This window comes from Gopherus evgoodei, chromosome 1, assembly GCF_007399415.2.
Source record: "Gopherus evgoodei ecotype Sinaloan lineage chromosome 1, rGopEvg1_v1.p, whole genome shotgun sequence".
NCBI classification, from domain to species: domain Eukaryota; kingdom Metazoa; phylum Chordata; order Testudines; family Testudinidae; genus Gopherus; species Gopherus evgoodei.
Genome location: NC_044322.1, coordinates 254,133,622 through 254,147,949, shown reverse-complemented (window position 1 = coordinate 254,147,949; position 14,328 = coordinate 254,133,622). Strand labels below are relative to the sequence as shown.

Below are 14,328 nucleotides of genomic sequence, written 5' to 3'. Positions count from 1 at the left end.
CTATTGAATTCTATTTCGGTTCTTATACCATGTCTGTCACTGTGGGCTCTGAGCACCTGGCTCTCATTGAATTCAGTACAAAGCTGGAATTTCAACATAGCTGATACGAGCTCTTGTACTTCAGTCCCATCTCACTGTCTCTGCAGTGGTCTGGCAGAGACAGAAAGGAGCAGTCATGTATCTGACTTGCCAATGAGCCTTCACTTTAATATGAACTGCTTTGGGATTTTGGAGGTAGGAAAATTGTATCCCCCACCCCATAGCAGGAGATGCCACCACAAAACTCCTCTCCTGATTTACCACTATCTTACAACACAAGCCTTCAAAAGTGGGGGGGAGGGGAGAAGAGAGCAGATTCCCCTTAAGTTCACGCTCCTCACCATTCTTTCACTGGTATCTCCTCCCTCCCCTCTTTTCCCCCTTCATCCCCATACTCCCTCCCCTCCACCCCCACTTAGTCACTCTTTCTTCCATGCCTCACCTCCAAGGGTACAAGAGGGGGAGGCTCAAGGAGCCCAGCCTTCTGACCCCTCTCTTGGCTAGCTCTAAGCAGAGACCCAGCAGCCCCTGTCTCCCATCCTGGACATGCCCAAGACAGTAAAGCAGGGAGGCCCCATGGCCAGGGCCCACTGCCTGCATGGGAGTTAATGGCTGGGGCACCTGCTTCCCTATCCAATAGGGGAGCTCCTACTGGAGTCTCAGTACTGCAGACTGGGAGGAGTCCTGGCACTTTGCTGAGCCCTGTGCTCCTTGCGGGGCAGCAGCAAGGAGGGAGTCTGCCGCCTGGGTGCCAGGGCTTTCCATGGGTAGTGGGGGTGCTGGGCTGGACAGTACTTCTCCCTGCAGTCTCCGGGCTGGGCCCTGCCCTAGCATCAGGGGACTTGGCTTGGTATGTCTCAGCACTTCCTTCTCTGGCTGAAGCCCCAAAGCCCTATCTACAGCTGGCTCTGCCCTCTCTGAGCTATGTGCCAAGCTGAGCATGCGCATGGGGGACAGTGTGCCCTGCCATTTTCTCTGTGCCAAGACAGGTGCCCTACTGGAGAGGAGTCCTCTCCCTGGGCCCCTTTCTTAGAGCATTCTGATTGCTCATCTCATTCCCTGGATTTTGCTAGAGCTGGACCCAAGGTCTAACATCTTATGAAGAGTGGGTTATTTGTGACACAGACTTTTCTTCTCTCTGAGATCACCTTTCTCCCAAGCACAGGAATGAAGCATTGTCCAGATTCTCTGTGTCTTCTGGTAGATGGCAGGATTGTGAGAGAAAGTGAAGAGGAGGATCCTCATCTGAGGAGACCCTAAACACAGAGCAAACCTATGTATGTACTGAATGTGGGAGAAGCATCAGTGACAGATGAGGACTTTACTGAGCATCAGAGACTGCACACAGGAGCCACATCTCAACATGAGAAAAGGTTCAGCAATAGCTCTCTCTGACTAAACAGGCTGTAAGAGTATCTGCATGCAAGGAGAGCTTTTTGACCTATGCAGCACAGTAGACCAATGCTTTTTGTCAATGGTCTTAATTTAGGTCACAGGACCGTATTTAATTTGTCAGTGAATGGGAGTGATACAATAGTCTTAACTGATGATGAAGATGGTCAATAACCAAGTGTTATTAAAAGCTAAGAATGCATCAAACATGGAAAGATCCAGCAAATGGGGGGAAAAGAGAGAAAATAGATTTGCCTTAGAAGCTGGAGAAATTATTTTTTTTAATCATTAAATTCTAAATCAAATGGTTAGGAACGTCTCAGGAGCTCTGGTGCAACTAGACATTCTGGATGGCAGCCACATACCTCTTCCTACAGGACCACAGAAAGTGTGTGTGTGTGGTGGGGAGGTGGAAGTCAGAGTCAGACGGGGCAAAGGGGAGCAGTGAGACTGTAGGAGAAACAAATGCCATCTGGAACTGCTAAGCCATGCAGGAGCAAAACTGAAACATTTTTGTCATGGCAAGTGCCTTCCTATGCCATGCAGCTCCCAACTGGGCAGCACATGCTGTGAGGATCTCCTCTCCTAAGCCATCTCTGCATGGTCTAGGACCTGAACAGGAGTAGAAGGTGAGTCTTAAGCACTAAGGGATGGCAATTGCGTCCCTCTGCTCTTCCACCCTAAGACACTGCTTCAGCTCCATCTCCTGCTCACCCCTTAAGAGCAGCTCTGATGGATCATGTCATTCTTTTCTTGCTGTTGTGAGTCACAAAGGATCTCAGTCTCATTGCCTCCCACGCTGTTCTTTGAAGGCAACAGCATGGAATCAGGCCCAGCTTACCCATCAAACTGCCCCTTGTGAGCAAAACCACAGAAAAAGGCACATATGTGGAGAAGGGAAGCAACTTGGCGGTCAGATAAAGTGAGGAGCTGGAAAATAACAGGAGAATTGGAGTTGGTCTATGGGACAGAAATGCAAATTCATACAACATATTTGTAAAAAGAAATGATATAGCCACTTAAAGAGCTCAAGTGTATGAAGGATGGATGACAGAAATCCTCTTGGGGTGCACTTCAGACTAGACTTTGTGGGCAGAGGGAAAGGGGACGGCTGAGAAAACAGTGGATAGGCTGTGTACAGGAGAGCAGAGTGGATATGGAACAAGTGATGGACTGGCAAGTCCAGGAAAGGCGGGGAAAAGGGGAAAAAGAAGACTTAAAGAGCTTATATACCATAGTAATGAACATGTATGAACCTAGTGAAGGAACAATAATCCACACCATGTAGAGTCAAGCGCAGGAGTTTATTATGCACAGCGCTGGCGGAGTGTCACTTTGCTTATTAGGCTCAGAGACACTGCAAAACAATTAGTTACAATAGATTATATATGGTGCTCTTTGGGTGGAGAGAAGCGACAAGGATGGGTTTTCCCAAACCCCTGGATAGGTTCTAACAGCAAGACAAGATGAGCACAATAAGCCAATGGTCTAAAAGATTACATAATGGTTCCGCCCATGGCCCAGATTAACATATTGCTGATACACAGGTAATTACCCCCAAACTATGTCTATTAAAGTGTATAGGTTAAATCCTAATTTTGGAGTTCAGGGGAATGAGGTAGAAGCTCTCTCAGTTGACCAACAGGTACATTCCTAGAGATTTAAAGCTAAAAAGCAGTAATTAGTACTTAATAATTTCAAAAGTTTACCCTTGCATTTCTGTGGGCTAGGACTGGCATACATCTGTGAGGGAAGGGTGTCATAACTCCTGTCAATCATATTAGGCCTTTCTCCCGAACTTTGTCTAGAATCTGAGGAGTATTGTACCACTATCTTCTTCCTGCATTAGGGAGTAACCGTGAGGCCTTTCTCAACACTTCATTTACATTTGGAGTTATGCTGACTCCGCTCACTGACTTGAAACAGACAAGGTTATCTGTTTACCCCAGCTTCCTCCGAGCTATGTATTGTTCTCTATTAGCCAGCCCCTGTAGCTCAAGCCAAGCTCTGGACTCTGGGCCTATATTGAAAAGTTCTTAGAAGAAACTGTAGATCTTACATCCATAGCTAATGGATTCTGACCCTTCACCTAGATAGAGAGGATCCTCCCTGTAGCATTGAGAATGCTTTTTATTCTATCCAGTTCAGCTTGTGACTGAACAGACACTTTGGCCCTGGAGTACCTTGATATCTGATTTTTTTCCCATGTATATTTCCCATCTGTTCAGATTACACCTTTCCTCAGCAGAGAAAGGTGTTGGTTTGGTGAGTTTAACCGTTTCATAGCATGGACAATTAAATAGCTCCAGATCCTCTCCAGAGCAGCTTCTTTCCCAGAGCCTGATACAATGACATCAATAATATTATCTCAAGTATCTTATTTCAATGTATTTCATATAGCTCATTGAATTCCAATGAATGAGTGATTCATTTCTAAGTGTCAGAGGGGTAGCCATGTTAGTCTGGAGCTGTAAAAGCAGCAAAGAGTCCTGTGGCACCTTACAGACTAACAGACGTATTGGAGCATGATTGGAGGCATCTGATGAAGTGGGTATTCACCCATGAAAGCTCATGCTCCAGTATGTCTGTTAGTCTATAAGGTGCCACAAGACTCTGCTAATTTCTTAGTGTAAACTAAAAATCTAAATTCACATTTCTTGGTTTGTATTAACGCCCCCCCCCCCATAATGTAACTCTCTCTCCTTTATTTCTCACCTCTCTCCTACCCTACTTGCTCCTCCTTTAGTCTTCCACCTCAATCCACTGAGCTACGGCAAGCCTCCTAGTGACCTGCTTTTCACCACATGCAGTAACATATTGCAGAGGGCCAGACTGAGAGAAGGGACAATAGCACATAAAGCAGCTTGCTCTGTGCGATAGAGGTGCAGTGGTCCTATCTCTTGTGGTTTTATCTAGAGTCTTGCAATATTTGGTGTTCTCCTTAAATCCCCAGCTCCTGAAGCCAAGTGATTACGTGAGAATCTTTTATTTAAAAAGGAGAGGATTTTGTGGACAAAATCTTGAAAATACAAGCTCTGTGTGCCCTAAAGACTCAAAAATCAGAAGGTATTTTTTTCAAACCCAACCATAAAATATGACTTTTTAAATTCTTAAGATTTGTAAGTCAGTCTCCTGATTTTGGGGGCCATAACTCATGAGTTTTGAATGCTTGATGCTGAGAACACTGGAGGTAGGAGACCGGAAGTCTGTTAGGGAAAGAAGAGGGGTAGTAGTCTACAATGTAGGAGGCGACTGCTAGAGACTGAGGTGTGCTAGAAGAGGCACAGGACTGGGAGGAAGCTGCAGGAAAGTGTCAGAAATCAGGGGTTTCCAAGGAGGGGATGCTGCACAAAGGAAACAGGAGGAAAGGTGGAGGAAGAGGAAGTGGCTCTCATTTTTGTGTTGGTTTCCGGCTGAATTGCCAGGCAGAGTCCTTGACTTAGGAATCCTCTGACACTTTACCTCTGAGTGCAGAATTCAACTCACGGACTTTATTTTTTTAAATATTGCCTGATTATTTTGCTGGAGGTTGTTCTCAGATTTTGGGGCGGGGGCCTATTGAAAGGAGGCTGCTAAGGTGCCAGGGGCTGCAGAGAAGAAGTCTCCCGCACAGCACTGCGGGCAGTAGCAGGCAGCAGTGTGATGAACCTGCTGAACAGCACGTTCACTCCTGGGCTACCCCTGCCCCTAGGAGTGACCCTGGGGGATCATATTCTGGCAGGGGGAGGGTAACTGCCCTTCCCCTCTAGACACACCTGACCAATGAGAGCAGGCAGGCGGAAACCCTTCTAAAAGGAACAGGAGTAATTGTGGCACTGTCATAAACAGAGTGTTAAGGGTTAATGTCTCTTATACCTGTAAAGAGTTACAAGCAGGAAACTGGACACCTGACCAGAAGACCAATCAGAAGACAAGATACTTTTAAATTCGGGTGGAGGGAAGTTTGGGTGTGAGTTCTGTGTTCTTCTCTCGGAGAGTCTGAGAGAGACCAGACATTACTGCTGTCTCTCTAAGTTTCTTTTCATATAGTAAGTAAAACAGGCGATTTAGGCTTTTTAATTGTTTTACACTATTTGCATTTGTGGATCTGGCTGGTTAACTTTTATATGTGTAGTTGCTGGGAATATTTTGATTTGTATTGGTACTGGTGGGAAAGTCTCTTTCTGGAGTCTGTAAGCTATAAGACCCTGTAATATTTACATCTTGAAGTTACAGCGATAATTCTTTACTTTTTCCTTTCTTTTATTAAAAGATTTCTTTTTGGAGAACCTGATTGATTGTTTTTTCTCTGTTTCCCTTGTTTTATCCCAGGGGATTGGGATAACTCACCAGGATGGGTGGGGAGACAGGAGGGGGAGAGATAAAATCTCTCTCTGTTTTCCTTGAATCTGTTTGCCTCGTTGTGGAAGGGAAGGGAGATGCTTCTCTGTATGGTGATTTAAGAGGTTAGAGCAGTATCTCAGGATAGCCCAGGGAGGGAAGTTCTGAGAGGGGGAAGGTGGGGGAATGGTTTATTTTTCCTTGTTTTAAGAACCTAAGGGATCTGGGTTCTTGGGGTCCCCAGGGAAGGTTGGGGAGGTCAGAGTGCCCCAAAACACTATATTTTTGGGTGGTGGCAGCCTATCAGATCTAAGCTGGTAATTAAGCTTAGGGAAATTCATGCTAGTATCTCATTTCTGGACTCTAAGGTTCAGATTTGAGAAAGAATGCTATGACAGGCACCTTAGAGACTAACAAATTTATTTGAACATAAGCTTTAGCCCACAAAAACTTATGCTCAAATAAATGTGTTAGTCTCTAAGCTGCCACAAGTACTGCTGTTCTTTTTGTGGATACAGACTAACACGGCTGCTACTCTGAAACCTTCTAAAAGGGGCTGCCGCAGCTGGGAGGGGCCTTTCTTGGAGACTGGGCTGGTGCAGGTAAGAGGCCAGCTGGGATTTCCCTGGCAGAGTCACAGAAGCACTGCAGGCCAGAGAAGCAACATCTGGCAGCCTGTGAATGCTGGCGGGAGGCTACTAGCAGCTGTTGCTGGGAATGAGCAACAGTGGGGCCAGGTCTGAGCACAGCCTGTGGGAAACAACAGGTTGAAGGGCCCTGCTGTGGGTGAAGGGGCGCCCCAGGAGCAGAGGCAGCAGCCCTGCAGGCTGCCACGGCTGAGGCTTCCCACCTTTCCGCTCTGAGCTGGAACGAGCTTTGTAGGGACCTTTCTCACTGCCCTGTCCCCCTGGCCCCAGCACAGGAGTCTTTTCTGGCTTAGTTTCCCACTCTCCCATATGTGTTCCCCTTGCAGCTGTTCTGCCTGGTGCTCCCTTCAGGCTCTTCCACCCTTTCAGCTCCCCTCTGCCATCCCTTGTCTCCTGCCTTGTTCCTTCCAGTCACTCCCTGCTTCTATGTGCCATTCCCCTCCCATAACCCCCCAGGCCTTGCCTGCTCTCTCTGCCAGGGTCTCCACCGCCTGTCCAGCACGTACTCCCTATTTCCCATGCTCCACTTCCCTTCTGCCCCCTGGCACCTGTTCTCTCTCTGCCCCTCCTCCCCAACTTGGTTCCCTTCCCCCTTCTGCCTATCTAATACTGATATCTGGTCCTCTGTCCTCACTTTCCTGATGGTGCCAGCGGTGAAGGGATGAGGGAGGAGTGTTAGGCTCCATTTTGGGGCTGCCTTTTACTGGCAGCTCAGGAATGTGGGGGTCAAATGCTCTGTGACTACCAGTAGGAACAGCCCTGGGCTACATGCTAGCTTGTCTGCCTAGGCTCTCAGCCCCACTCGCAGCTCCCTGCTGGGAGCCTAGGTGCTGCCCCAAGGCTCTCGACCCCCCACTCCCTGCCAGGAGCCCAGGTGCTGCCTGAGGCTTCCCACCCCCTGCTGAGAGCATGGCTGCCACTAGGTGGGGAGCAGAGAGCTGGGGGGCACCCCCAGGCTTTGGGCAAGAAGGGAGGATCTGGGAGCCTTGGGGCAGCATCTGGGCTCCTGGCGGGGAGCCTCAGTGAACTAGGGCTACCAGTGGGGTATGGGGAACCAGGAGCCCAGGGGCAGCTCAGCTGGGAGCAGGGAACCAGGAACCCAGGCAATAGCCGAGTGGGGAGTGGGGAGTCAGGTGGGTGCAGCCTGGCACTGAGTGGGGAGCCTGGCAGGTGCTGCCCGTCTTGGAGTGGGGAAGCTGAGCAGTAGCCTGGCTCTAGCTGGAACCCCCTACCCATGCCGCTTTCTTGTCAATTTTACAGCTCTATCTTGGAGCCTAGACAATGACAAGACTGACAGCCAACTGCCGATGTAAGTAATGTGCAGTGTCTGCATAGCAGCAACTACATGGACATAAGCCCTAGGCCTCTTATGTGGGTGGCGTTATGATGGCAGTGTAGTAGGTCACTTACATTGGTGGGACAAGGCTGCAGTGTGTACACTATTGCTGCCTTTCAGAAGCCACCCCACATTGACAGTTAAATTGGTGTAAGTGCTCCTGGGGAGGACACACACACTGCTGACCCAAGGAGCATAGGGTGGAGAAGATGCAAAAGCGATACAATTACTGTAGTGGGAGTGGCTGTATATCTGTGTAATTTAGGTTAACTAATTTTGTAGTGTAGAGTTGCCCCAAGGCATTTATTTCTCTCTCATGGTTTTCCCGCTAATCTCTTGTCATTTGGTGTTACTTTGGGGTGGGGTGAGGTGTCATGATTTTTGCCCTCCTGGGAGTGGCAATACAAGATTCCAGGGAGCAGTGGTGAAGCCCCCAGTACCCTCCAGTAAGTGGAGAGAACTGGATGGGAGAATATAGCAGGGTAGCTGCTATTAGGGCTTGGCTACACATGGAGTTATTCAGGACCAGCTGAAGCTTCTTTGCTCAAGGTCTTGCAGGGGGTCTGTGGTAGACCAGGGACTTGCAGCCAGATCTTGCATGTCCCCTGTGCCCTAAGCACTGGACCCTCCATCAGGTCCAACTATTACTGTGGCTTTGAGCAGTGCTGCGGCACAAGTACTCCAACAGCACCCCGCCCCTCAGCGTGCCCCTTGGCACTCCCCGATTCTGGGGGCTTACCAAGGGCCAGCTGAGTGATTTGCAACAGCTCAAACCACCCGAAAGGGGACACAGCAGAGCCCTGAATCTTGCCCCTGTGCTTGAACCATTTTCCTGGCTACGGCTGCCCAAAACCAGGAGGGGGAGACAATGGCCCAGGAGCCCGTGGGAGCTTTGTCTTGAGTGGCAGGGGATGGTGCAGGCCAGGGGGCGGTGAGTGCCCTTTAGCAGGAAAGGAAGCAAAGGAGCACAACAGAGGGAAAAGGGGACGTTTCTCTCCTGTCTGGGGAAGTGAGGGTTAAAACCAAAGAGCCAGTTCTGGAGAGAAGGCCTAGAAAGTCCTGGCCCGGGGGACTTCAGCGACCTGGAACGTCTTGTTCCCTGCAGCCCGCCGTGCACATGGTACCTGGCGCCGAGCAGCTACTGCCCCGCACCCCCGGGCGTTCACACTGAGCGACCCGCTCCTGCGGCTTCCCCCAGCCACACGGGTGAGCCGGGCAGGGGGGATCGGTAATGCGGGGGGAGGGGACGGAGCAGGGCGGGGGCCCAGGACGGGAAATCACTGCCTCGAGGAAGTGACCGCAACAAAGGTGGAGCTGGAGTCTGGATTGGGGACTGACTCAGGAAAAGAGAACGAATCAGGAACCCTTATTCTGAAGGCGCCCACATCAAGGAGTGCCCCTGCAGGATTTCTCCCCTACCTCTCAGCTGGACAGCTGAGGGACAGCATGGGACGGTGGGGTATCGCTGCGGATTTCCCCCCAGCTCGGGGGCAGCATGTGGGGAGTTGTACAGGGATCCTCAGGCTCTGGCACAGCTGATAATCTTTAGCAAAACCGAGTACTCCGCCTACCCTGATTTCAGAAAATCGTGGAAGGGAGATTGGGGGAGATTGGGGAATGCTAAGGGAGTGGTAAAGGGAGGGAATTTAAAATTAAATTTGGAGGCAGGAGATAATGGGAGAGGGCTGGGGTTAAGGGAAGAGACTTATGGTGATGCAAGTACATTTTTTGCAGTGGGCACACTTGATTTTTTTTAAACAAAATAAATAAATTGCAAAACACCCTCCCCCCTCATTAAAAACTGTTCTGAAACGCTGCATGAATGGTGGAACTAATCAGAAATTATAAGCCATTACCAGATCAAAATAAAAAGCAGAAAGTGAGACCTTACATACTGTAACTTAGGGTTTGTCTAAACACAAAAGTTGTGTTGTTTTTAACTATACCCCTATGCTGTAGTTTTAAAGTGGCACAACCCTCCCAGTGTTATATAAAAGTGCTTATGCGGATATAGCTTATTCCAGTATTGAAAGGCAGAGTGGATAGAAGTTGATTTGTTTTACATTCAAAAAATTGGATTTTTTCATTTAAATATATATATGTTTTTAAAAATAAACCCATTTTAAAATTAAATTTGAATATTATGACGTTAAGGCTGAAAGTTGCTATAAACTATTTAAATAAATACATGGGCTGCATCAGGGAACTCTCCTCAAATTTGAATGAGTTAAAGGGTGCTGCTTTTTTAATGATGTACATCGTTGGGGGAAACATCTTTAATTTTTGAGGTCAGGACAAGCTTTATAAATATGTAATAAAGTCCTGTACTGCGTTAAGTAAGAACCTGTATCATTTTCCATTTTTACAATGCAATGAAAGTTGGTATTCACATTTTTCCAAATGTTAGTACTTCAGAGGTCTTTGTTCAGAAAAAGTTTTTCCTTCTATTCCTTTTGGTTTCAGTTTAGCTAGCTGGTGTAGAGAGAATATTTCCTTCATTTGGACTAGTTCATTCGAAGTTGAGAAACTACTTGGGATTTGAAAAAGGAGGAAAGTTGGGCTTCTCTTCCAAGCTACAAATAAAAACCACATGCAAGAAGATGAGATTTACTCATTCTAAAAACATGAATGCTACTGGACCACTTTTTTCAAAGGTATTTCGGCACCTAAAGATGCACGTAAGTGCCTAGTGGGACTTTCAAAAGTGCCTAAGCAGGCGGCTATTATTATTATTGTTGTTATTTTACTTGTTTGTTTTATCCTGGCACTGAATAAAATCAAAAGAAAAAGATGGTCCTTGCCCTGAGCAGCTTGACAGAAAGTGATCTGAGCTCATGAACATGGTCAATGTTTTTTTGTATGATCACAGCAAAGAAGAGTTTTGAGGAGAGCTTTGAAGGATGCTTCCAACCTCCAGGACACTCAGGGCTTGTCTACATCACAGAGTTGCAGCGCTGGTGAGGGGGTTACAGCGCTGCAACTTAGGAGGTGTACACATCTGCAGGGCATCACCAGCGCTGCAACTCCCTGTTTGCAGCGCTGGCCGTACTCCCGTTTTGGTGATCCAGCGCTGGTAATCAAGTGTAGACACTTACCAGCGCTTTTCTTGAGCTCCGTGGAATAAGCAGGTATCCCAGCATACCTGAGGAAGCCTCTCCATCAAGCAGGTCTCTTTCCCTGCGGTTTGCAGGGGGGTCCGGGGAACACGAAAGCAAACCGCGGGGAAGCTGGTCTCCTTCCCCGGTTTGCTCTCGCGTTCCCCGAACCCCCCGTGCAAGCAGGTCTCCTTCCCTGCGGTTTGCTCTCGCGTTCCCCGAATCCCCAAGCAAGCAGTTCTCCTTCCCTGCGGTTTGCTCTCGCGTTCCCCGAACCCCCGAGCAAGCAGGTCTCCTTCCCTGCGGTTTGCAGGGGGGTTCGGGGAACGCGAGAGCAAACCGCGGGGAAGCTGGTCTCCTTCCCTGCGGTCTGCTCTCGCGTTCCCCGAACCCCCGAGCAAGCAGGTCTCCTTCCCTGCGGTTTGCTCTCGCGTTCCCCGAACCCCTGTGCAAGCAGGTCTCCTTCCCTGCGGTTTGCAGGGGGTTCGGGGAACGCGAGAGCAAACCGCGGGGAAGCTGGTCTCCTTCCCCGGTTTGCTCTCACGTTCCCCGAACCCCCGTGCAAGAAGGTCTCCTTCCCTGCGGTTTGCAGGGGGGTTCGGGGAACGCGAGAACAAACCGCGGGGAAGCTGGTCTCCTTCCCGGTTTGCTCTCGTGTTCCCCGAACCCCCCTTGAAGCCGCCCAACAGCGCTGCAGTGTGGCCACATCTAACACCACTTGCAGCGCTGGTTGCTGTAAGTGTGGCCACTCTGCAGCGCTGGCCCTATACAGCTGTACTAATACAGCTGTAACAACCAGCGCTGCAAAATTGTAGATGTAGACATACCCTCAGTTAAGAGCATGCTGAAAGCAGGGGTGGGACAGGTGGTAGCTTGCCTGGTGGCTAACTGCCGGCTGAATGTCAATGAGAGTTAGGAACCTAACCTGGGTTCCTAGCTCTCATTGACATTGAGTCAGGCAGTTGTGAAAATTCCTCTAGGCATCTAAATACCTTGTTGGATTTTCATCTGGCTTTGGTCACTGGCCTCTCCCAATTCCTCCTCAAATACTTTCCTATTGTTTTACAGTAATAAATGCCCAGGTGTGTGCTGAGCACTTCACAGGAATGTGTAAAAGCCAGGTCCTGCCTTGAATAGCTCACAGTACTGCACCACCAGTCAGTGGGAGCTCTGTCACTGATCTCAGGCCATGGCTACACTCACACTTTACAGCACTGCAACTTTCGCGCTCAGGAGTGTGAAAAAACACCCCCCTGAGCGCTGCAAGATACAGCGCTGTAAAGCGTCAGTGTAATCAGGGAGGCAGCGCTGGGAGAGCTCTACACCCGTAAGAGCAGCGCTACACCTGGAAGGGATGTGGTTTACATGCAGCGCTGGGAGAGCTCTCTCCCAGCGCTGCCACTCCGACTACACTCACACTTCAAAGCGCTGCCGCGGCAGCACTCCCGCAGCGCTGCCGGGGCAGCGCTTTGAAATTCCAAATGTAGCCATACCCTTAGTGTGTGTAGGATCACACTTCTGGGTCCCAGTTCTGCCAAAGAATCAGCAAGGATGAACCCTGCTGCGTGTGCAGAGTCGTGACTAGGGCCAGTCGTGACACTGGCGCTTTACAGCACTGCAACTTTCTCGCTCAGGGGTGTGAAAAAAACACCCTCCTGAGCGCTGCAAGATACAGCGCTGTAAAGCGCCAGTGTAAACAGCGCTGCAAGCTAAACCCCATGAGGATGTGGAGTACATGCAGCGCTGGCGCTGTGACTACACTCACACTTCAAAGCGCTGCCACGACAGCGCTTTGAAGTTTCGAGTGTAGCCATACCCTAAGGGTATGTTTATACTTCCCACTGGATTGGCGGGCAGTGATTGATCCAGCGGGGGTCAATTTATCGCGTCTAGTCTAGATGCGATAAATCAACCCCCGAGCGCTCTCCCATTGACTTCTGTACTCCACCGCCATGAGAGGCACAGGCAGTGTCGACGGGAGTGGCAGCAGTCGACTCACCACAGTGAAGACACCACGGTAAGTAGGTCTAAGTACATCGACTTCAGCTACGTTATTTACGTAGCTGAAGTAGCGTAACTTAGCTATATTTCCCCCCTCTCCCCCCACCGTGTAGACCAGGGCTAAGTCAATAGGACTCCATCCAGACGCCACACTCTCCCTGTACTGATTCCTATGCAGAATTGGGGCCAAAATGTTCTCACTTGTCTGTCTTGTGAATCATATCATTCCCAAGAAAGGGAACAGGTCAGGAAAGACCGACTCACAGTGATAAGACTTAAGGTTAGGCACCGGGTTTTCTCTGTGTGGGGCTTTTGGGCATACTTTCCCTCATTAATCACATCTGATTGTTATTGAGGTTTCATTGCCCCTGTTTTCTTTCCCAGGACCAGGATTTTTGACTGCTAGGGGTGAAGTGACCTCTTAGATGGAACAAGGATAAGAACCTTGTATCTTTGATCTCCGGAGCCCTGAGAAAATGGAGAGCCTTAGAGGCCCCTATACAGGTGAGAGCTATTTTTTAATAAATTTACATAATTAATTAGCAAGTTTTAAAGCTGTAATTCCAACACAGCTCGTGAGTAAGGCTAAGCTTTTGTCATAGTTATTTTTAGTAAAAGGCATGGACAGGTCACAGGCAACAAACAAATTCACAGAGCATGTGACTTTTATTAAAAATAACCATACAAGCTGCGGGGCAGACGTGCACAGCCCCAGCGCCAGCCCTCACTGCGAGGCAGAGGTTCACAGCCCCAGTGGCAGCCCCCACTACGGGACAGGGGCGCACGGTCCTGGTGGTGGCCCCTGGTGCAAGCGGTGGGGCAGGGGCGCACGGCCTTGGTGGCAGCCCCCACAGTGGGGTTATGTGGAGAGCATAGCTCCAGGCTCAGCCACGGCTTCAGCTGCTGACAGCTGAAGCTGAAGAAGTCACAAAGGTCTGGTGAAGTCACAGAATCCGTGACCGCCGTGACTAAACCGTAGCCTGTCTCATGAGTTCTCGTATCAGTCTCATTTTGTGATCTCATAGGCTTTGCTCTAGTAGAAGTGCATTGTTAGGCTCTGAGCAAGAATCACCTATACATTGGTATGCCAAGCACTACTTTCTTGGGATTCTTCTGCCTGTTTTAAAAACTTGAGTCTGCCCTATATAAAATCCAGAGTATTTGTCCAACTGTCTTAATACCCTGAATGTTGAGGAGAAGAAATAGACAAGTTTCAAAAATCAGAGCCTAAAGCTTAGGCTCCTAAGTGACTTACAAGGAAAAGGTGCCCAATGAGACATGTTCCCAAATCACTCAGGCCCCAAAGTCCATATTGAGACATACAAGTGGGGATTTTTATAAAGCACATATCTTTTTGACTCCTCTTTGGAAAGATTTGGCCAATATTTTCTGGTTATTCACACCACATACTTTCTCTTTATTATGGAGGCTTTGTAGCAGATCCCTGGCTAATATATGGTTTTCCACTTAAAGTGGAGTTCAAATCTCTTATAAAACA

The 14,328-nt window shown here is 48.9% G+C and overlaps 1 protein-coding gene across 3 annotated transcripts in view; it reads left to right on the top strand.

Moving 5' to 3' along the window:
• Positions 1-8,865: 8,865 nt before the first annotated feature.
• Positions 8,866-14,328, top strand: part of LOC115640503 (zinc finger protein 883-like) — a 31,180-nt gene continuing 25,717 nt past the window's right edge. The window contains exons 1-3 of one of the 3 annotated variants that reach the window (XM_030543330.1): positions 8,866-8,940; positions 10,198-10,388; positions 13,215-13,334. In XM_030543330.1, coding sequence (XP_030399190.1) covers positions 13,307-13,334 — 28 coding nt within the window. In that variant the 5' untranslated portion in view covers positions 8,866-8,940; positions 10,198-10,388; positions 13,215-13,306. Of the gene's footprint in view, positions 8,941-10,197; positions 10,413-13,214; positions 13,335-14,328 lie in introns of all 3 variants that reach the window. The other 2 variants (XM_030543338.1, XM_030543335.1) reach the window with 2 other exon arrangements.